This window comes from Aplidium turbinatum, chromosome 3, assembly GCF_918807975.1.
Source record: "Aplidium turbinatum chromosome 3, kaAplTurb1.1, whole genome shotgun sequence".
Lineage (NCBI taxonomy): Eukaryota > Metazoa > Chordata > Ascidiacea > Aplousobranchia > Polyclinidae > Aplidium > Aplidium turbinatum.
The window spans coordinates 15,516,660-15,540,351 of NC_137474.1; the positions used below are offsets into that span (position 1 = coordinate 15,516,660).

General features: G+C 40.2%; 1 protein-coding gene across 2 annotated transcripts; it reads left to right on the forward strand.

Annotated features, from left to right (window-relative positions):
* Window positions 1–3,518: 3,518 nt before the first annotated feature.
* Window positions 3,519–22,728, forward strand: LOC145766168 (pre-mRNA-splicing factor 18-like). 2 transcript variants are annotated; one of them, XM_082577821.1, is made up of 7 exons: window positions 3,519–3,667; window positions 8,831–9,019; window positions 10,778–10,912; window positions 19,603–19,725; window positions 19,867–19,935; window positions 20,387–20,599; window positions 21,867–22,728. In XM_082577821.1, exons 1-7 carry the CDS (start codon window positions 3,593–3,595, stop codon window positions 22,110–22,112), a joined length of 1,050 nt encoding a protein of 349 aa, XP_082433947.1. In that variant the 5' UTR covers window positions 3,519–3,592; the 3' UTR covers window positions 22,113–22,728. The 2 variants fall into 2 exon arrangements, with proteins under 2 accessions (XP_082433947.1, XP_082433948.1); XM_082577822.1 differs by lacking the exon at window positions 3,519–3,667 and adding an exon at window positions 5,422–5,476 and having other exon boundaries at window positions 21,867–22,726.
* Window positions 22,729–23,692: the final 964 nt, after the last annotated feature.

The following is a 23,692-nucleotide window of genomic DNA, read 5'->3' on the forward strand; positions in this document are numbered from 1 at the left end:
AGTAGCAGACCCGTAATTTGTGGAAGCAATTTCAGAATGGCTTACTCTGTTGGGTTTTTGTGTAGTTATTGAGTTTTTGTGTAGCTGAGTTTTTAGTGTTCTCTAATTTTAGCCGCAGTTTTTGCCCGCTCGTGTTTAAGAGCTATATCTTTAAGTTAATAGCTGTTTATCTGCTAATAAATTTCATACAAATATTACCCTAAAAGTGTTTTCAGAAAGCGCTATAATCCATTATTTAAGTGTAATTTTTCAAAAATTTTCCGGCTAGCATGCCCCCGGACCCCCCTAGAATACACGTGCCTTCGGTACGCTCTAACCCCCCTACCACTTTTATTGCTTCAACCCACCAGGATACGCCACTGCACATCAAGTGGCGATGGCTTTAAATCAAACACTTTGTTGTTCTCTTCAATTCATCAAATATTTGGCCCCCCAAATTTTTTTTTCTGGCGACGCCACTGGTCCGCTGTTTGGGGCTCGGTGCCACAGATACATGCAACTGGGCCCGTGTCGTAGCCCCACTCCACCATTAATTTTTAGCGAAAAATGTCACTTGATAAGGGCCCCCACTTTCAGCTCAGCCCAGGGCCCCATAAACCCTTAATCCGGCCCTGCCCAGGTCTTCGCTTCGCCCCTTTGCAGAGGCATAGTCAGGGGGCAATACAATTGAAATATCTTTATATATACACCGACTAACAGACTTTTAAGCTATTGGCCAACAGGTCTATTGATAGTCTGTCATTGTCAGGTCTCGCAGTGATGCAAACAGAACAGCAATCCCAAGTAAACAAGTACGGGTAGCTTACACCTCAAACCTAATATGAATGTTAGATAAGTCTTTTGCTGTATTTTATGTGAATGCTATGCACTGACAAACTGAAGCCTACCATTGAACTATCCACTATTTACTCTTACAGCAGGTTTGGTTTTACTTAACTTGAATGAATCTTTTACCCTCTTCTGCAGAACGTTTATTGTTTTGCTATTGATTTAGCCTGAAAGTCTCTCAGACAGAATGCACATATTTAAAGTACCATAGTTTTTTGAGGGGTCTGCTACTATTCGGTGAGTCCGATTCGGTGAGAGCCCTATTCGCTGATTTTTTTGAATTTTTTTTTGAAAATTATTGGGTACCGTAGCCTAATTATCATTGCCGCTTTTACATCGTTTTAACGTTGCTAAACGTTGAAATAAGACCGTAACCCCCAACCCTTAACCCCAAACCCTTAACCCCCAAACCCTGAACCCCCAAACCCTTAACCCCCAAACCCTTACCCCCAAAACCCTTAACCCCCGAACCCTGAACCCCCAAACCCTGAACCCCCAAACCCTGAACCCCCAAACCCTGAACCCCCAAACCCTTAAACCCCAAACCCTTAACCCCCAAACCCTTACCCCCAAAACCCTTAACCCCCAAACCCTTAACCCCCAAACCCTTAACCCCCAACCCTTAACCCCCAAACCCTTCACCCTTAACCCCAAACCCTTAACCCCCAAACTCTTAACCCTCAAGCCCCAAACCCTCAACCCTTAACCCCCAAACCCTTAACCCCCAACCCCTTAACCCCCAACCCTTAACCCCCAACCCTTAACCCCCAAACCCTTAACCCCCAAACCCTTAACCTCGAACCCTCAAGCCCCAAACCCTCAACCCCCAAACCCTTAACCCCCAAACCCTTAACCCCCAAACCCTTAACCCCCAACCCCTTAACCCCCAACCCCCAAACCCTTAACCCCCAAACCCTTAACCTCAAACCCTTAACCCCCAAACCCTTAACCCCTATCCCTATAACGGCAATGATAATTAGGCTACGGTACCCAATAACTAAAAAAAAAATCACCGAATAGGGCTCTCACCGAAAAAGGCTCTCACCGAATAGGGAACTCACCGAATCGGGCCATTCCATTTTTTGAGGGAGGCCTCCAGACCCCCCATAGGGATTAAGGAGTGCTGGTGCTGGTTACACCCCTGACCCTTTGTCAAGTCAACATGTCGTGCTGTCATGGTAGGCTACTGTGTGAAGGCTAGCTTCAGTATGTTCCTTCTTCATCCTGTTTTACGTCTCATTTCCCGGAGTTGGGTGTCTTTATTTATTGTAAAAGCCCACGTTTCCTGGGACATCCAGGCTGTTTTTGGAGGTAAATGGCATTTCTTGGCAATAATTTAACCATCCGCTGCTTCTTTTAACATGGTAAACCAACGGAGATGTTCAAAGCGAAGAACATCCTTGATTTTGGACTATCAATCTTGTAATGTGAAGACAATTATTTCTTTGAATTTAAGCATTGGTGCATGTAGTTACACCAGTCATTGGCTGTCAAAATTTTTGTTTGTTTGTTTGTTTGTTTATCTTTATCCTGCATTGCGGGAAAGCGGACTTGAGCGCTATGCATCGGTGTACGCCTTCCGACGTACACCTGACCCACGCTGCAGCCGACAGCAACGTCTGTTTCCGGTTGTCTACTCTATTTATGACTTAAATTTGGTACTACCCATTACTCGAAATCGATCACTGGGTAGAGGCAATTATCGTAAAGTTTCTTGCCCAGAGAAACAACAGCAAGTGTGGGTGGCTGGAGTCGAACATGCAGGCTCTCGACTGCGAGCCCAACGCGCTAACCACTCGGCCATTGCTGCCGACATTGCTGCCGACCGACATTGCTGCCGACTTATTATTTAATGTGACAGACACTAAAACCTGATTTTTCTATACCTATCACCTATGTATATTGTATAGCTAATTATTAAGGCTGTGGCTATATTTACATTATATAGTGTGATAATAGAACAATAGTGTTGCCAGATAAGGAATTCTGCCCTAATTTGAGAAAAATTTAAAGCTGTTGAAAACAAAAACTTGTATTTTGGAAATTTTTTTAATCCTGGGAAGATCAAAACCCTGATCTTTTCCCTAACTCTATCCCTTACCTTAACCCTTCCTAACTTTAATCCTAACTCTGGCAACACCTGATTGTGGAAAAATAGCCACTTCCAATATTTAATCAAAAACTATAAAGTCAAAAATGTAGATAGATCTACTAAACTCACGTTCAGCAAACATTTCAAAAATTAAACTGTTTTCATCTTCAGTGTAACTGTTTGTTGTCACAGATACCACAGTAGCGTTGACATGGAGGTACAGGGGTATTTTTGGCATCCTCATGTCGGCGGAATGGCCCGTTTCGGTGAGTCCGATTCGGTGAGTCCGATCCCTTAACGGGGGATTTTTTCAATTTTTTTTTTAAATTATCGGGTACTGTAGCCTAATTATCATTGCCGTTTTAGGGTTAGGGGTTTGGGGTTAGGGTTAGAAGTTAGAAACTCACCGAATCAGACTCACCTAATCGGACTCACCGAATCGGACTCACCGAATAGTAGCAGACCCCATGTCGGACCCACAAATTAACCTTAAGTTTGTCCAATTACCCATAAGTTTCCCAAATTAACCTTAAATCCGACCGAAAACAACAGCACTTATGTTTGGTAATTTACATTTCTCACTTTTTAACAGCTAGCTTATGATTACCCACAGTAGTTACTTTTTCGTTTGACAATTGTGTATTTCTTTGTTGTTGAAAACAAGTTGGGTCAATGGATTTTGCTGCAATTCTGAAAGCAGAAGTTGATCGCAAACGAAAACAAGTGGAAGACAAAAATATTTTAAAAGTCAGTACATATATTTCTGCAATGCACTTTGAAAAATGTTAAACTTGAAGAGTGTTCCTTAGGGTGGCTCTTATATGAGGGTAAAAATTTAAACTGATTTATTTGCAGTTCTCAGGGTGTCAATTGGATACAATTGGTATAAAAATACTGCAGCCAAAATTTGATGCATTTTGATTGATCTTTACAGGTAGTCCAGGGGGGTGTAACTTTTGTAAAATCGTGTTCAGGTTTAATTGCAGATAAAACAAACGGCTATCAAATTTCAGCAAAAAAAGGTCCATTTCCAACATAAGCAAACTTATGGGCATTGTTTTATCAGTAATATCATGTCTTCATCATTTCAATGTCATCTTACATTATATATATAAGTTTAAAACGACTTATTTCACACTAACTTATGATGCTCAAAACCTCAGTTTCAAATTTATTTAAAAAAATGGAACATAAATGATACAAATAAACAGTCCAATAAAGTTGTTGCAAAAGGTTCCCCACAATGGGCATAATCTGCTCAAAGTTAATTTGTTTGCTCATTACATATGAACGTTAATATAGAAATGTATCAGCGGTAGTATGAGCGCATCAAAGTTAACAGATGCTGCTCTGTTCATTGTTTGGGCTGGATGAGAGTTTCTTTACGTGCATGTGGAAAGATGCGTCGATGCTCAGTAACCACTTGCAATTAGAAACTGCAGCTGCTCTTCATCTTTTGCCAACAGTCGGTTATAAGACTGCACAAGAGCAACTCCACGTTCTGCGTTGTCATTAACTACTTTCAAGCTCTTCACAATAGCTTGAGAAGATTGGAAGCTCACTATTTTCGACCAGTTGCTTGGATCTTCATTGAGGAAGGTCGTATTCAATCGAAGCTTTGTGAAAAATTTCATTGTCTTTAAACACCTGTACAACTTGAGTGAAATTTATTGAGAAACACAAGAGTTATGAAGCATTTAGTTTGGGGGGGGGTCTGCCGAGGGGGCACAATTTTTTTTATTTTTGGTCATGATTGAGGCCCTATTAACTTACTGCTAAACTAAATTAGTTTAACAACCCAAATTTTTTACAGGTGATAGTACTTCTTTCAAATATTGCAAAAACATTTCAGTGCAAATTTTCACTGGAGTCATGGGTAACCTGGATTTTAAAAGGACCCCCCTTTTTTCATTTTGCCCCATGTTTCACATTAAATACCTCCCAACGCCTTTAATATTTTGTACCGGTACTGAAATTTTTCTCAGTTCATAGAGAATCCTGTAAACAACATTTCTACCAAATTTCTGCCAAAACCAATCAAAAATGGGGTATTGGCAAGGTTTCAAAATTTTGGAAAATTGTAGCCGAGAACTGGAAATGGCCAAATTTGGATGTCTATGACCTTTGACCTTTTAGTGTGACAGTGTGAACGATGTTATGTTTTCAATATTTGGCAGAAGTACTATCACCTGTAAAAAATTTGGGTTGTTACCTAATTTAGTTTAGCAGTAATAGGACCTCAACCATAGCCAAAAATAAAAAATCGTGCCCCCTCGGCAGACCCCCCCAAACTAAATGCTTCATAACTCTCGTGTTTCTCAATGAATTTCCCTTAAATTTTGCAATTGTTCATCATATAGGATAGTAAAAAGGTGTGTAAAATTTAAGGGAAATTGGAGAGGTTGAATTTCTTGACTGTGTGTTCATTGACATGGAATGGCGCTGCTAATGAATTAAACTTTGAGTAGGCCTATGCGTGGACTACCTCTAAACATTATCGAAATACCTAAAATTTGGCATGGTGGGTTTTTTCAGTGATTGGATCCAACTCAGAGGGTGAGAGCGAAACATTTCCAACTTTCAAAATTAAGAGCCACCCTAGTGTTCCTTTTTTATCACTGTTTTGAATATATATAAAGTTTAAGAGAATGTTTTCTGGTGAAACAAGCATGTACCTACCAGCTGGGTTTTTTTTTTCGCCGAGACTTTTCGGTCATTTGTCCGAAATGACTTGAAAAAATTCGGTCAATTTTATTTATTTCAGTTATTTTTAGTCATTTTTGGTCATATATAGTCAATTGACTATATATTTTTTCGGATATTTTAACCGAACTGACTATATTTTTTTCGGACATTTTGCTAAAAAATCGGTCAATGACCGATACATGACTGAAAAAAAAAACCCAGCCAACAAGTTTGGTGTGTGAGATTCCTGTTGCTTCCAACTTCTGAAGTTTAGATGCCATTGAAACCAATTATAAAGCTAACAAAAAAAACTTTTTATTGAAAAAAGAAGAATTTATTTGTAAAAACTTTAATTGATGACTTCTGTAACTCGTACGAACCGGTAAAACATAAAAATCCTTTTACAGACCGATAACCAAAGTATCGAAAGATTATTTTAAGAGAAGTGCGACAATGCATGAAGAAATTAAAAACAAACTTCAGTAAAGCCTGGTCTACACTACAAGCCCGAAAAGCGCAAACGCCTGCATTGTCCAGCCTCGACTGACTAAAAACTGTCTACACTGGCAAATTTGATCTTGCGACCGTGTGCATTCAAGCGCTAACAACTTCACTTTCTGCTTGTTTACGTCATCTGGCTGGAAATTCGCCTTCAATTGATTTAAACTTATCCATCAAACGCATCCATCACTGTACTGACACAGTGTAATAGGTCAACTGAAAATAATCTAGAATAGCATTTGTAGACCTAGAGCTATCCTATAACTTGTACACTGTACAGTTGAACACTGCAATCAATGCAAGGCTAGCAGGTAGGCCAACCCAAGTTTGACCAAAAGCCTGATGAAGTGCTACCTGAACCTGACCAACAGCTAAAGATAGTTTGAATCCGTCTAAGAGGTAGGACTACCATACTAGCCGGAAGGCCAACTTTAATCATACCAAAAGCCTAGTGAAGTACCACCTTAACCAAACTAACAGCTAAGTAGGCCTATGTAAGACTTTTTTAAACCTAACCTTTTAATTTTTATCTACACACACCAACTAACCTATTAACTGAAACAAAGTACCATCTTTCCAGAAAACTGAAACTGCCTTTCCACCAAAGTCCCACAAAATGCCAACACCTGAGCTCAAACTAAATTTTGCGCGCCAGAACCTTGGTCAAGCGAATCTCTCCAGAGCGTAAAAAAAGCTCGCGATGACCAGACATTTTCAGGCCGACGGCAGCGCTGTTGCCGAGAGAAGCTTTGTGTTAAATAAACAAAGAATGCGTCACGCTCAGCTCAAAATATTTTGTAGTGTAGACCAGGCTTAAAACTAAGGTCAAATTTTCGGTGTAGCCTATTCATTATTCAAATGCCTCAGCGTCAGCTTGTGCTGAGACCAAATTTATTTTAAAGGTGTACATATAAGATATTTTTGCCCCTGAGATTAAAATTCAAAGTGCTGATTTGTACGCAGTAGCAAATCCAGCACAAGACTTGGGTGGCACCAGAATTTCAATGTCCCAAAAGTTCTCATCAAAATGAACAATGTAAATTTTGAGATAAAGGCAGTGAAAAGGTTGATATTGCCCCCCCCCCAACAAATTTTAGCAATTTTTGCCTTCTTTTGGTTGCATTTTGTGCTCCAATGTTCGGTCTCTTTGCCTAAGACTCACACTTTGTATTTGACTAAATTCATCCAATTAAAATGAAATCGGGAGCAAGTCTTTTAGGCGCAGACAGTTAGGCGCCGGTGAAATAGGTGTGCACACTGTGGCGTCTGGATATTTAGGTACGGAGCAGTCGGAGCACTGTGGCGCCCGTTTATTTAGGTGCCATTCCTAGTAAAGTCTGCAGATTGTATCAGCTTGGCAGGTAGGGCAATGCTTTTCACACAAAATGTTATATTGAACAAAAAAATATGCCATGGCTTCTGTGAGTGAAGCTGCTTAAACCGGCAATGCTTTTCACACAAAATGTTATATTAAACAGAAAAATATATTGTATTTTAATGCGCTTGTTCGGCATTTATTTGTTGTTAGTCCACTAGTCCAGGTTTGCGTCAGCAAAAAATTTATCAATAAATTATTTAAGTTTCCGAACATGTCTTCGTTCACTTTTAGTGAAGACAAATAATAACTACGCTAAACATCAGTAAAAAATACCGTAGCCTATATTCAAGCGGGTGGTAAGTAACTTAGTTTTCCGTCAAAACCCTGACTAGGTTTAAATAACGAGCAAAGTCGCACCACTATGCTTGCAACTTGTACCAGGGTTCATATGCCCTATAGAAATGTATTCATGTTGTAGAGTGTTGTCTCATACGTACTCGCCACATGACAAATCTATCCCCAGTAGAAGTAATTGCGGAAGATAACAGATTAACTAAAGTTCTATCTGGCTGCAACCTGTGTTCAGGATGCATAGCAAATGTCCTGTGGAGATGTGCTAATATCAAGAGTAGTAGAGCGTTGTCTCGCACCTCATCTCCACACGCGCATTAACAAAACAACATGTTTTTTGTTCGATAACATTTTGTGTGAAAAGCATTGCCCTACCTGCCAAGCTGATACAATCTGCAGACTTTACTAGGAATGGCACCTAAATGAACGCGCGCCACAGTGCTCCGCACCTAAATATCCAGACGCCACAGTGTGCACGCCTATGGTGGAATGGCCCGTTTCGGTGAGTTCGATTCGGTGAGTCCGATTCCTTAACGGGGGATTTTTTCAATTTTTTTTTTAAATTATCGGGTACTGTAGCCTAATTATCATTGCCGTTTTAGGGTTAGAGGTTAGGAACTCACCGAATCGGACTCACCGAATAGTAGCAGACCCCGCCTATGGCTAGCTGTCTGCGCCTAAAAGACGTGGACCCTTAAAATCTAAGTTTTTGTTAAAGTTAGAACCACAACGTTTGATTCAAAATTAAGTTTCAAATCAATTACTTTCATGCCACATACTTTTTATAACAATAACATATATATCTTTGACGAAAGCTTTGCATAGTTTTTCTAGGAAACTTTGAATAACCTTTTACAGTAAGCATAGCACATTTTATTACTCACCTTTCAAATCTACCGTACTCTATTGGTGGTGAGTCATCAAGCAAACTGAGCAAATAAAGCTGACTTTATGGCAGACCAGTACAAAAATTAATGTAGACCGGGTGATTAAGAACTACTGCACTAAGCTACCAAGCTTTCAATACAGTATTATTATTTTATTATTGATTTCAGCCTGAAAAGAAATACTTCAACCGAGGAGATTTGTCGGAAAAAGAAAGAAGAGACTACGAAGCAAAACATTGCATCAAGCGCATCAATGATGATGATGAAAAAACGGAATCTTCAACAAATGAGTCTGAAGCGATGACTAGTCTTGGTTTGGATGAAGATAAACTTCCTATGACCTTGTCAAGACAAGAGGTGCCGGACTTTTTTTACAGTGCAAACCATACTAATAAATAATTAAGTATTCATAGGTGTAGTTGTCAGTTATTTAATAAATGAAAGTGAACTTGGTACAAATTGTATATTTGTTTTTGTATATATTTAATGACTATATTCTAGCTTAATTATACTAAATATTTTACTAGTAATAGAATGAATAAAATACAAAAATGTGTAATGAGATAGCATTGGAAAAAACTATGAATAGGTATTTCGAAGGCAAATAGCTGGAGAAACTTGATGCACCTACAAAGAATCAAAGTGACACAAAGTCCACCATTTATCTATGGCAGTGGTTCTTAACCAGGGTTCGATCGAACCCCTGGGGTTCGACGAAGCTGTTTCAGGGGTTCGGCGCGAACGTCCTCTGAAACATTAGCACACAACCTACTCAATGTTAGTATATCAGCGAATATTTTTGAACCAAACTGAAGTACGATGGCTATCGAGGGGGAAAGTGATAAATCGCGTTTTTTCTTTGCGCACAGAATTATTAGAGTTCTTGAAAAGTCACAACCATCGGCATTCAAACACTTTGAGGACTGCCTTATTTGACTGACATCTTTGGTGCTCACAATCAGCTGAATTACCAAATGCAAGGAGGTGGTAAAAATGTAATACAAGCTGAAGAGTAAATGAGTGCTTTTCAGAAGAAATTGCAGTTGTAGTGGCAACGATTGGAAAATAACAACTTCGCTACTTTCCACGTCTGGACGAGGTAGTAAGTAGTTCCGATACAGCAATTAATGGCGAAGTTGCAGTTCAGAGGCTTAAGCCAGTAGCCTATTTAATGAGCATTTGCAGAAGTTGCAAAATTCATTTCAAAACTACTTTCCTGAACAAACGTAATGTCCAGCATGGATACGTCAACCATTTGCTTATGACACTACAACAGCAGATATAAACAGTCCATACTTGGATGACATTATCGAGCTTCAAGAAAGCGAGATGTAAAAAAGAAACTTAACACAACAAATCTTCAATCGTTTTCGTGCCAACAAATGGAAAGTTATCCTCTTATTACAAAAGTTTCCCTTGTAGTTCTCATGCCATTCGTAACCACCTATTTATACGAGCATGCGTTTTTTATTCTGGTGGATGATAAAGCAAAAAAACGAAACAGGCTAGCATGCAAAAATGACATGAGGATTGCTGTTTCCTAGACAAAGCCTCGAATCTCATTATTGGTCTCAGAAAAATAACAACAGAAGTCTCATTGATACAGTAATGTATTACTATTAAATGCCGTAGATTTTAGTTTTTGTGACTCAGCGAAAATTTGGTGTTCAACGAAAGCTTGAAGATTAGTGTAAGGGTTCAGCAGGTTAGTAAAGGTTAAGAACCACTGATCTATGGATTGGAAAAATATTGTCACTCATAAAGAGAAGCATGCAGAATTTCAGAAAATTGCATAGGGTCAAGTAAATTTATCATAGAAAAAAGACGTTATTAAAACAACAAAAAATCTTAGTTGCAACTGGGGGTGGCCATGAACAGAAAACAATAGATGGGCTGAAATAACTACTGAACTAACCTCCATAGATTTTTAAGCGAAGCTTGGAGAAAACCGACAATGATTGCAGTCAATTATTTTTGCCTTTAATTTGCAGTCACAAGTCTAAATGTTGTTCTACATCTGCGAATTTTCTGTCACTTTTACAATGACGCGACCACTTCAACGAAATCAGCTGTCGCTAAAGTAGCCACGCCTAAATGTCAAATTGTGATCTTCAGGTTATCCGTCGGTTGCGGGATCGTAATGAACCTGTGAGATTGTTCGGGGAATCAGATTATGAAGCGTTTCAAAGACTCAGAAAACTTGAAATCATGGCTCCAGATGTTAACAAAGGTCTCAGGAATGATTTTAAGGTACTGCCTGTTGACAAACATTCAAAGCTGACAAAATACGCCCATTTTGCATTAATTCAACGTCCACAAACGTTGAACCATTATAAAGGTTGTATTTTGGTACCTACTTTAACTTTTTGCATACTACTTTCTTACCAAAAAGGAATTGAAGTTCTTGTTTGTAAAGTTCCCATTATACTTGATTCGCACTGATCTTTTTTGAATATATATAACTTTTCTTTTTAAAATTCTCAAGGAATCTGTTATTTTATTGCAAGTGCACTTTTGCCGTTGACGCATACTAATTATTTAGGAAGGTGTTATTGAGTGTTGGTGGCTCACAAGCATGGCTGTGGAGTCGGGCGAAAAATTTACGACTCCGACTCCTCAGTTTATAACTGACCGACTCCAGCTTGGATTTCCAGTTTTTTTCAATTTTTGTCCTTTATCGTTTTTGAAAAATTGAATTTCACTTTCACACAAGTGATGATCGAAATTGAAACGGCGACTTTCATAAAACTTTTTTTCATAACTTTTTTTTCATATTTTCTGAGAAAGTTGTAGAGTTGATTGATTGATTGAATCTTTATCCTCGGACTGGGAAAGCTTCTTGCAGAGCTTAATCCTGGCAGTTTCGCATACTTGTAGAATGTAGAGGCTTTGAATCACTGACGCAGGCCCGGTCACCGAGATTGACAGAGTGAAGTTTCCGATTGTTGAAGTCTTGTTGCTGGTCTTAGTCTTGAGTTCAACTAGTGTTGGGCGATATATCGAATTTTCGATACGATACGATATCTTTTCAATATCGATATTTATTTCAATATCGTTCGATATTTTAACTATTACAGCCCTAACTCGTAACTGCAAACCCCTACAAAAACGTTGCCTAGGCCAAACGGCAAAAGTTGAAATTGCCTCGTCAATTGCTGTGAACGTTTATTACGAAAAAAATTGTACCAAAACATGTAAAACGAGAAGCGAAAAATATACTAGAGTAGTCTATCCCGACCGCACTGTTTGATTTGTTTTGTGATGTAATAATACCAAAAGTAGCGATAAAGCGAACAACACGATACGCACGCTGTTGCAGTAATTCTCATTGAATAACTCACGGGGAGGAAAAGTATGTTAATTTTGGGTTGATTCAACGTTAGAGTCAGCACAAATCGATTTAATTTTCCCGGCGGCTTATATTGGTTATATCGCGTAACAACAATGCCCAATAAGAAATTTACGTTTGTTTTACATTAATTCGACTTCGACATCTAGCGACGTTGAATTATCACAGAATAACGTTAATTGCTCAATCAAGTACCGGTACCGGTAACAAATTAATAGCTCCCTGCGAGAAGATTGCCTCGATTTACGTATACACTAACATAATTTCGGCACAATTAGGATACTGCAAGCAACACAAAGTCTGTTTGATGAAGAACTAGATGTCAAAATCGGAATCATCAGATGTTGTACCGGAGGATGAGGTTGTCGTGTCATCACTGGAATCAGACACATCAAGAGGCTCATCGCTTGGCTGTAAATCTACACTGTCTTTGCCGTTCGCAATAAAGCGTCCACGTTTTGCTGCTTTCTTGCTTTGATACCCATCCACACGCCTTTTTCGCAGAGCTCCATCAGGGTGTTGACTGAGAAGCAAATCTATGGCTGTGGCATAACGACTGGGAGGAATGTCTAACCCTAACCTTACAAGCGCTCTTGTGGCCTCGGCATTTTTATTGCCGACGCTAATGCGCCATTCATGTATCTGCGTCGGCAATTGCCGACACTTATTTCGAAGACTGAGAAACTCTTTTCTTAATTAGAACAAAAATATCGAAAAGTATCGAAATATCGAGTATTTTTTCAAATATTGTATCGTTTTGTTTTTTTCAATATCGCCCAACACTAAGTTCAACATAAAGAAAAAGAAACCATATTTTAAAAAAAGATTGTAAACAAAATTTTTATCATTTTTATCAAATCGGAATCGGCCTTTCTCAATGACTCCAACTCCACTACAGTAGTACACAGTAGACCTCCCCAATCCCCGGACTTTTTTTTGTTTTCATCTATATTGTGACTTTTCTGCATGGGTTTTCAATGCTGATTTCAAAAATATGCATAAAATTTTTTTTCGATGAACGTCTGGGAAGTTATTCGCTGTTGCTTAGCAACAACTTTTCATAAAAATTACAAAAATCTCCTTTAAAACCCCTTTACTTTTAACCTAGTATCCTGATATCTAGATTATCTGAAAGCATTTCTTCTGCTGAAGAATTAAAAAAAAAATTATTAAAATTGGACAATCGGTACCAGAGTTATGACCGTTTAAATACCCAAATTATGCAGTCACGCATGACTGATTTTTGTTAATTTATTGCCAAATGATACTAGAAAAATGGTGAAAGTTGCTGTCAAGGGGTTTTTGGGGGTAAGGAGTTCAAAAAATATATTAAAAAGTGTCTCAGAGCAACAAAAAAAAAGTTATTAAAAAATTGATACGAACAGTCATGCATGAATGATTTTGTCGCAGTCGCTTCATTCTTACAACGAGATGTATTCCTTAGGCACCACAAACGTTAAATGCCTGGAGTCATATATAGTATAACGTGGAACCGATCATCTCAATGTAGCTAATATCTGGGTACCCATTGCACTTTGGCAGTGTCCGGCACGAATGCATAGCCGAGGTCCTGCGTCATTTCGACGCCCCCACAGACCTTATTGAGTGCATCTCCGACATATACGTCGACAACACCTGCACCGTCCGCTGCGGCAATGGTGAAACCGACCGTATCCCTGTGGGGCGGGGAGTCCGTCAGGGCTGCCCGTTGTCTGGGCTGCTATTCAATTTGGTCATCGAGGTGCTCCTCAGGGGCGTCCGTGACAAAACGGATTGCGGCTACAACCTTCCTGCCAAAGAAGACGACATCAAAGTGCGTTGTATGGCTTATGCGGACGACATCTGTCTCGTTTCTTCCGATCGCGAGCAGATGATCTCTCTTCTATCTGCTACTGAACCCTTCTCTTCCTGGTCCGGGCTACGGTTCAACCCACGCAAGTGTGGCACCCTTTCCTATGGGAAAGTGTCGGCGTCCCGTCTGCGGGTCGACCCGAAACCTTTCTCCCTTGCCGGGGAGAAAATTCGAGTCATCCCCAAAGGCGAGACGTATAAATACCTCGGCGCTCGAACCGGTTACGCCTCGGACGCATCCCTAACCCAACCCTTCATCTCCACTCTGGAGAAGCACATTTCCTTATTGATGAAATCCTTTCTTACCCCAAGCCAGAAACTTCTGGCACTCACTTCCATCATTCTCCCGTCCGCGTCATACCATCTGCGAGTGCGGCGCTTTAGACAGTATGAGCTTCTGAAGCTTGACCGACTGGTTTTGCGGTGTTTGAAGGTGGCGTGGCGTCTTCCCAAGTGGGCCTGCAGCGCGTTCTTTTACTGTAAGCCTGCATTGGGAGGTTTGGGCATCACGAACTTGTGTCGCGAAAGTGACACGCTTTCGCTAGCTCATGCTTTCAAGATGCTGACGTCACCTGACAGCATTGTCTCTGCCGTCGCTCTCGGGCAGCTTAGGCGTCATGCCTGTCTGAGGTTCGGCACTCCAGATCCCACGACTGACCACCTGGCCAGTTATCTGAATAGTGACCCCCCTCCTGACGGCGCCCGTCCTAGACCGTGCCCTACAGGCGAGAGCCTGTGGGGCCGTGTCCCGGCGGCCACCCGTCGCCTGAACGTACGTTGGTCCGCCCGCCCGGATGGCGGCCTTGAGTTGGCCGCGGGGAGCTCCACAATCACCCCTCCTATAAGGAAAAAAGTGGTGCCGACCCTCCATCAACACAATGACTTGTGGTGGAGGAGACAGTGGGAATCCAAACCTGACCAAGGCAAGACGGTCAGTGCCCACTGCCTGTCCGGATTTTCAAATTCCTGGACCCGGCGCCCGGAGCTCCTGGATCACGCGGACCGAGTATTTGCGTACAAAGCTAGATTGAATCTAATGCCACTTGAATCAAAACCAAGCCATGGCCGCCGTTACCTACCTTCCATGTGTCGTGCGTGTGGGAAAGCGGAAGAGACTCTCCCCCACATATTGAATCACTGCCCTACCGTGATGACTGTCATCACGGAACGACACAATTCGGTATTAAGGGAGATCGTGGGGCACGTGCCTGCCGAATGGCAACCCGGGCTTTCCATAGATAGTACGGTTCCACAGCACGTGGAAGCGGGCGGTGCCGATCTGCGTCCTGACATCGTCCTGCAACGCCCTGACGGTGTCACGGTCGTATGTGACGTCACATGTCCGTTCGACAACGGCGCGGATTCTCTTCGAAAAGCCGCCGACAGGAAACACGACAAGTACGGCGAGTTATGTGTCAACATAAAGGAAGACAGGAAGCGCCCTTGCAGGGACGTCCTGTCACTTCCGTTCGTCGTAGGCTCCCTCGGGAGCTATGCCCCGATGAGCTCTCGAGCTCTGACGGCCTTGGGCGTTCCTACTCGTGGGGTAGCAGAGGTGGCTAGAAAAGTGGCTTCCCTCTCAATCAAAGGATCCTTCCGCGTCTGGAAAGCTTGGAACGCCGGGCTCACTTGTGGAGGGGCTACGTCATAGAAAAGACGACATCAGCGATCAGAAACTTATTCCCTAATAACGTTACAGTAAGTATCCGGGCGCGCAAGACAGCAAACCGTTTAGACGTTATAACCTTATAACAATATTGGCTTAAAATTGATCACCTTATGTCATCACCTTATTTCTATAAACCTGCGCCATTTCTTTTATATGATACTCCAGTCTCTTCAAAAACAACCATTCTAAAGTAAAAAGGAAGGAAATAAAATACCTCATGTACATTGTGACTTGAGACTGGTTTAATAGCAATTAAGCAATTTCAATCATCACTAGATTCTCTATGTACTAATCAATCAATTGTTTCGAACTGTCATACGCTGCTTTCGCCTTGTAACGCTGTTCTTGCCCGCTCGGATCAACATCGCTCCGCTTTCAATGCATTGATCAACACGATCCCCTGATCAACTCGATGCAGCCTCAAAACTTCTACCCCAATTTTCTATTTTTACCGGTAATGCAGTCTATCAGTGCCTCTGGTTTCGATCGCTAGCCTCCCCGACCCAGCTGGGCGAACCTGCCTCAACGTCTGGCCAGTGCACATCCGTGCTCGCCGAATGAAAGCTTACTCTTCTCCAGTGAGTATTAATTACACTCCCACCTATATATATATATTTTTTTTTTGATTACAGTATATTGATTCATCGAGCCTCTGCTCCACATTTTTATTGATTATTCGTCTGCCACGAGAGCCAAAGTATCCTTAAATGGTTCGACTCTCTTCCTCGTGGGAGACCCCAATTTTATCCGCTCTGCCTACTGGCAGACCGGGTATAAGAGTCAAAGTACCTGCGCGAGGACGCGTGAAGGAGACGTGGGCGCTGCCCGGCGGTCAATTACTGCCGGTTCCAGCGTCCACACACGACGGGTCGCCCGGTTCGTTGCAGGGCTTCTTTCTGCGCTATGCAGAAAGAGCCTGTCTCCCTGGCCCGCTCCGCCATTCTAAATTTGCGGACGGGCCATATAGTTTTTCGATCCACACTCTCCCTCCACAGGTACCTCGACTCCCCAGCCTGGCCCTCGCGACCTAAGCTGGTGGACTTAACCCTCCGGGTGCATCGTCACCCCATAAATCACGCCGCTCCCCGCCGCCGCGGGGTGTGGCAGGCCGGTTTCTGAAAGTCTTTGACCTGGCTATGTTTGTTTGTGCTCTCTCGCCGTGTCAATTATTTGTACCCGTGCGCTGTTGATGCAAATAAAACAGTTTAACACTTACACGCTTCATTGCTCGGAAAGAGCTCTGATCAAGTGCAAGATGGTCACAGTCCGCCACAATTTCAATAGCATCTCTTACCCAGCATAATGTAGTCTATGTATCTAAATCATGTGGCAAAAAATGGATTAAGTCAGCTGAACTTAACGATAACCTTATGTAATGCATTTCAGGTTTCACTATTGATCAGTTAGCATTTTCTACTTGTATCTTGTATGATTATATAACGTATTGTATACACTTCTGCTGTCTGATATTCCGTGTGTATTCATGTATCCATCATGGAGCTGAGGAAGAGTAAAATGAACAATGGTGGTTTGCTTGGTAATTTGCAGCCTTTAAAACATTTTAAGGACAATTTAGACCTTCTACTGGAGATGTTCTTCAGAAATACATATATCATCTTCAATTAAATCCTCGTAACCACCAGAGTGGGAAGCTCGCAGCTTGGGATACAGCAGTATGTCCAGCAAAAGTATGGCAGCCTGCTTGCATTCTACTAATGACAAAACAAAATATCCAAAACAAAATTGTTCGTTTGGTTGATGAATACAAGAAATACATACATGACAAAAAAGAATCTGCTGCCTTAATTAAATTTCGAGAAACACTGACAACACGATTTATGATATCTGCTAAGAATGTCGAAAATCTTATTAACAAAAACAAAACATTGCTACCAGAAGATAAGGCAGAAGATATACAGTTTCTTAAATTACTTGGAACAAACCAACCAGCATCTCTTGGACCCCTTGATAGAAAGAGGTTGAAACGTTTCACAAATTATGCATTGAAGAATCGAATAAAGGTAATAAAGTATGATGTATGTTTATTCCCAGTATGCTTAACAGCCCAATGATTTTTAAAGTAACATACCTATTAATTTTTGATACTGATGCATAAACAAGACGTTTTTTACAGATAAATGCAGATTCTTAGCCATCTACCTCAGGACTTAATTTCCTCTCCTCGTCATCTTCCCAATAAATTAAGTCGAATCTGCACTGAGAATCTGCATTTATCTGTAAAAAATGTCTTGTTTATGCATCCGTATCAAAAATTAATAGGTATGTTACTTTAAAAATCATTGGGCTGTTAAGCATACTGGGAATAAACATGCATCATACTTTATTATCTTTATTCGATTCTTCAATGCATAATTTGTGAAGCGTTTCAACCTCTTTCTATCAAGGGGTCCAAGAGATGCTGGTTGGTTTGTTTCAAGTAATTTAAGAAACTGTATACCTTCTGCCTTATCTTCTGGTAGCAATGTTTTGTTTTTGTTAATAAGATTTTCGGCATTCTTAGCAGATATCATAAATCGTGTTGTCAGTGTTTCTCGAAATTTAATTAAGGCAGCAGATTCCTTTTTGTCATGTTTGTATTTCTTGTATTCATCAACCAAACAAATAATTTTGTTTTGGATATTTTGTTTTGTCAACAGTGGAATGCAAGCAGGCTGCCATACTTTTGCTAGACATACTGCTGTATCCCAAGCTGCGAGCTTCCCACTCTGGTGGTTACGAGGATTTAATTGAAGATGATATATGTATTTCTGAAGAACATCTCCAGTAGTTGGTCTAAATTGTCCTTCCTTAAAATGTTTTAAAGGCTGCAAATTACCAAGCAAACCACCATTGTTTATTTTACTCTTCCTCAGCTCCATGATGGATACATGAATACACACGGAATATTAGACAGTAGAAGTGTATACAATACGCTATATTAATCATGCAAGATACAAGTAGAAAATGCTAACTGATCAATAGTGAAACCTGAAATGCATTACAGAAGGTTATCGTTAAGTTCAGCTGACTTAATCCATTTTTTGCCACATGATTTAGATACATAGACTACATTATGCTGGGTAAGAGATGCTATTGAAATTGTGGCGGACTGTGACCATCTTGCACTTGATCAAAGCTCTTTCCGAGCAATGAAGTGTGTATTCTAACATCAAGTGCAATGGGTACCCAGATATTAGCTACATTGAGATGATCGGTTCCACGTTATACTGTATATGACTCCAGGCATTTAACGTTTGTGGTGCCTAAGGAATACATCTCGTTGTAGGAATGAAGGGACTGTGACAAAATCATTCATGCATGACTGTTTGTATCAATTTTTAATAACTTTTTTTCTGTTGCTCTGAGACACTTTTTAATATATTTTTTGAACTCCTTACCCCCAAAAACCCCTTGACAGCAACTTTCACCATTTTTCTAGTATCATTTGGCAATAAATTAACAAAAATCAGTCATGCGTGACTGCATAATTTGGGTACTTAAACGGTCATAACTCTGGTACCGATTGTCCAATTTTAATAATTTTTTTTTTAAATTCTTCAGCAGAAGAAATGCTTTCAGATAATCTAGATATCAGGATACTAGGTTAAAAGTAAAGGGGTTTTAAAGGAGATTTTTGTAATTTTTATGAAAAGTTGTTGCTAAGCAACAGCGAATAACTTCCCAGACGTTGATCGAAAACAAATTTTATGCATATTTTTGAAATCAGCATTGAAAACCCATGCAGAAAAGTCACAATATAGATGAAAACAAAAAAAAGTCCGGGGATTGGGGAGGTCTACTCCACAGCCCTGCTCACTGGTACTTCCACACCCTGCCCTGGCATTTATTAAGCCTTGAATGTGTGAACTACCGTATGTCGCTTTCATTGTCACCATGTTCAACTTGTGTCATCAACATCCGGGGTCAGATTGATCAACCATGTCATTTTTTGTAATGAATTTATCTTGCTGTTGTTTTAAGTGTTAAAAATACAAGTCGTAAGGATGAGATTTTCAACACAAAGATTGTGTAAAACTCGTGAACAGTGTAAACAGAGCTTCTTCTCTCAAGGCCGCCATGGACGAGCTGGAGCAGGAAAACATTGACGAGCTGATCATGCGACAAACGGGGGGTACATCTGACAAAGTAAACGTCAAAGTCGATGAAGACGAGACAACTATGGTTTCACTTCAGGTTTGTGTTTTTTGTTGTATTAATGTTGATTGTTCGTCTTGAAAGCTTAATAACTATGTTTTGAGCGCAGAATCCGCAGATGCGTTTCAACTCAAAATACAAATTATTTCCAAATTGAAACGTTATTGTTTGTTTTATTAGAAAATGGCAGCAGACCTCGGAAAAGGAAACGAAAATCACGATTGTGACGTCATATTGAAGACTATGCAGGTTTGACGTTACGTTGTGTTATTAAGATTTTTTTAGCAGTAGTTTTGCTACTGAATGAAGTGAAACATTTTGTCCACATTGCTGCAATTACAAGATTCATAACCCTCAAATAGACGTTGGTCGACATCTTACTAAAGTACGCGACCATGTTTTTGGAAAGACAATTGCAGACACCCTTGAAAGTGGACAGGAAAATGAACTTTCTTGTCGGCCACTCAATCTAAATCTTCAGCCACCTGACATAAGTCTGGTTACAACAATTCTCTCTCAAAAGCCAATCATAGACTGATCACATTGCGGGTCGATATCAATTTCAATGACTTCACTGCATGGAACGTGATACATGTTACTGATGTTTTTAGACAGATTAGCCTGCAACATAGATTTACGTAAAGTTACGTATTTACTGATATGATACTGAACTGATACTAAATGATATGTTTTCATTCAGTTCTTGCTGAGGTCTTGGGCGAAGGAACAGAACGAAATGGATCCGGAAAAGAAGAAAACTGTTCACTGGAGAACTCAATCTGCAATCCAGCGGCAAACAGAAACATATCTCGCTCCATTGTTTACCAAGTTAAAAAAGCGCACTGTTGCTCAAGATATCCTTGAATACTTAGCAGGGATTATTGGCCACGTTCTCAACCGGGATTATGTTAAGGTATGGCTTGTGTGGTTAACTGCTTATGCTCAAGGTGACAACTAGTGTTTCCAGTTTCTGACAAAGTTTCAAAACCCTAGTTTCGGATATTTGAGAAACAAAAATCCGTTTTTTTTTTTCGGGTATTAAATAAACTGCGATTTGGTCCGATATTAAACTTATAAGTACTTTCAGCGTAGGCTACAAACACAATAGGCTAGTCTATACTTAAAATAAAGTTTATCGCTGAAACATGTTGCTTTCAAGTGATTTTTAGAATATGACCTACCACACGAAAATCAAAGCGTTGAAACTTTCATCATTCACTCTGCTTTTCTGTTTTGTGACGAATAGTCCCATAAGTGAATAAGCTTTTTCGGGCTCCACCGACGTGGGTGTGATTGTAAGCAAGGTATGGTAGAGTCTCAAGATTTTTAGGTTTTTTGTTTGTAGATTAAGACGACACATTTCTTTTTTCACAATTTCTGGCTGTGGAGTAATGACCTCGTAGTCGTAACTTTCGCTCTCCATAAATGAAACAAACTCTTTAGAAAGAGTGCTGACCTTGGTCCTTTTAATGAGTTCAACCTCAACATTTTCTTAATCCTCAAAGACCAAAAGGTCACCAGAGTCAGCTGCCACCCAAACATTAAAAACAAAACACCAAAAATTAAGAACACTAATATTAATATCGGTAGGCTGGGTTTTTTTTCGGTCATTTATCGGTCATTGACCGATTTTTTAGCAAAATGTCTGAAAAAAATATAGTCAATTCGGTCAAACTGTCGGAAAAAAAACAACGTTTCTCAGCGAAACTTAATGTTGTAGCTAGCCAGGAAGTGCAAATTTTGGTTCGTATCAGCTACTTGAAAGGAAATAGTTTCATCAGAAAAAATGACCGAAATAAATAAAAAATGACCGAATTTTTTTAAGTCATTTCGGACAAATGACCGAAAATTCTCAGCGAAAAAAATCCCAGTGACGGTAGGTAACACAATAACACCGGTACTTACCATAATACAGTGAAATAACAAAACAAGGCAACATAAAGCCTTTATGCAAGGGAGATAAGCAAATTATATGTTTTAGGATTGATTATAGAAATTCTTTAAAAAAACACTTAATTAAATTTAAAAGTATTGTAAGATGTTTCTTTTTTCTTTCAGTATGTAATTCCATAGACTCCATTGAAACATAGCATGGAATTTTTTTTTGTGTTAGCCTCACCTCTGAAACAGATGCTATCAATCTTGTTTTGAAAAGTTTTAACTTTCGTTTTCTTATTCAGGCCAGCGCAATCTACCTGCAGATGGCCATTGGAAACGCCCCCTGGCCGATCGGTGTGACTATGGTTGGTATCCACGCCCGTACGGGGAGAGAAAAGATCTTTTCTCAACAAATTGCTCATGTTCTCAACGACGAAACGCAACGAAAGTTCATCCAAGGCCTGAAACGCATCATGACAGTCTGCCAACGTTTGTACCCAACCGATCCGTCCAAGTCTCTCGAATACAACGCTGTCAAGCTAGCGTGATGAGGTTGATAATGATAATGCTTGCTGATTGTCAGTTATCACCTTGGAATAGCTACATGAGTTACCAATCAGGATGATGAACGTTGAGTACTGCGAGGTAAAAACGGGAACTTAACTTTGGAAATGCTACAGTGATTTTTCTCGTTTGAGTTTGTGGGGTCTTGCCGGGTTCATGATCTGATGTTTATGGAGTCAACGAATCGGCTTTTAATTTTGTTGACTTTGTTCATAAAGTTGTAAGCCAGTTGCAATTTTCTAAAACCAATGCAGCACGATACAGACAATTTTGTCGTGTATTCCATTTGATGAGACACATTGTTGGCATATTGTACCGTTGAAATGTGAGCTGGCTGGTGCCAGTAGCAAGGCAGGCTAAAATTAATTGCACCGCCTGGACTTTTACTTTTAACGCAGCTCGTCTAAAACCGAAATGTATTCACATTGAATGATTCACCATATGTTGCTTTCACCTGTTGATGACAATGATCAATAAAAAGTTCTGTTAGGAAGAAAATGTTTTATGTTTTTCGTTAAAGTTAATTCTATCTGAAATTCTAAATTTCGTATGCAGATTTCATTTCTTTTCCCTACCAGAAAAAGGTTTAGGCAGTTTCATTTGACATTATATCGACTTACCTGGAATTAAAATTTTGCGTATTTTATAAGTCCCATGCGTTTGAAGGTCTTCACCAATCAATTTAGGCCATCCAGCATCTTAAGAATAGATTTTATTAGTTACTGACTCGTCTTCCTGTAGCGAGTCAGTCGAGTCACATGGTATGGATTATCTTAGGAAAGAAGCTGCTGAAACATTCTGACTCCATTTTCTTGCTGCTCTTTACTTTCATGGGAGTCGTTTGTCGTCACGATAGTCGCTGCATCTCCCAGAGCGTCATGTTGCCTTTAGACAGCTCGGGAAAGGACAGAGAAACTTCAGACAAACGCTTTTAGGTGATTACGTCAAGTAGGCTAGTAGATACCTTGACTCAACAAATCGAAACTAACATGGATTATGTGTTTTTATAAACTACTTCACATGTTGACAGTAAATATTTAAAAAAGTTATCGAGAGTTAAAAAAATGACCATTTTTCAACTAACCCCGCCTTCCAACTAACCCCACTCTCCCCTATTTAGCATTTCACACCAATATACCATTTGTCAAATCGACCTAACTCAACGAAGAAACTACCAGGCACATCAAACGTATACATTTATTTGCGCATGTCAACTGAAAACCAGCAAGTGTACACTAACCTATTATGTTTTGACAATGTGCTGTAACGTTTGAGACAAAATGTGCCGTAATCAAATGTCAGGTTTGGATTAGCACGGGATCAACTGGACATTTCGTCTATTGTCGATCCCACACCAGGAATGAATATTCTGCAATTGAGTATCAGACTAAAGCAGTCGATCATATTATAGCCGGAAGTGCAATCAGAGTTTTTGTAAGATAGCCTATTATTTGGGCCTCCACCGCGAAGAGATTTATAACAAAGGGATCTAGTTTCGCACCGAGGCTTACAGATATCTGCAGAGATGATGTAACATTACTGTACTGTACCTCTGCCTTCATGT

Excerpts from the sequence above, each read along its gene's own strand:
- LOC145766168 (XM_082577821.1), top strand. The coding sequence starts at position 3,593 with ATGGATTTTGCTGCAATTCTGAAAGCAGAAGTTGATCGCAAACGAAAA. Across the intron at positions 9,020-10,777 it reads TGACCTTGTCAAGACAAGAG|GTTATCCGTCGGTTGCGGGA; the intron begins GTGCCGGACTTT and ends TGTGATCTTCAG. Across the intron at positions 10,913-19,602 it reads GTCTCAGGAATGATTTTAAG|GCCGCCATGGACGAGCTGGA; the intron begins GTACTGCCTGTT and ends TCTTCTCTCAAG.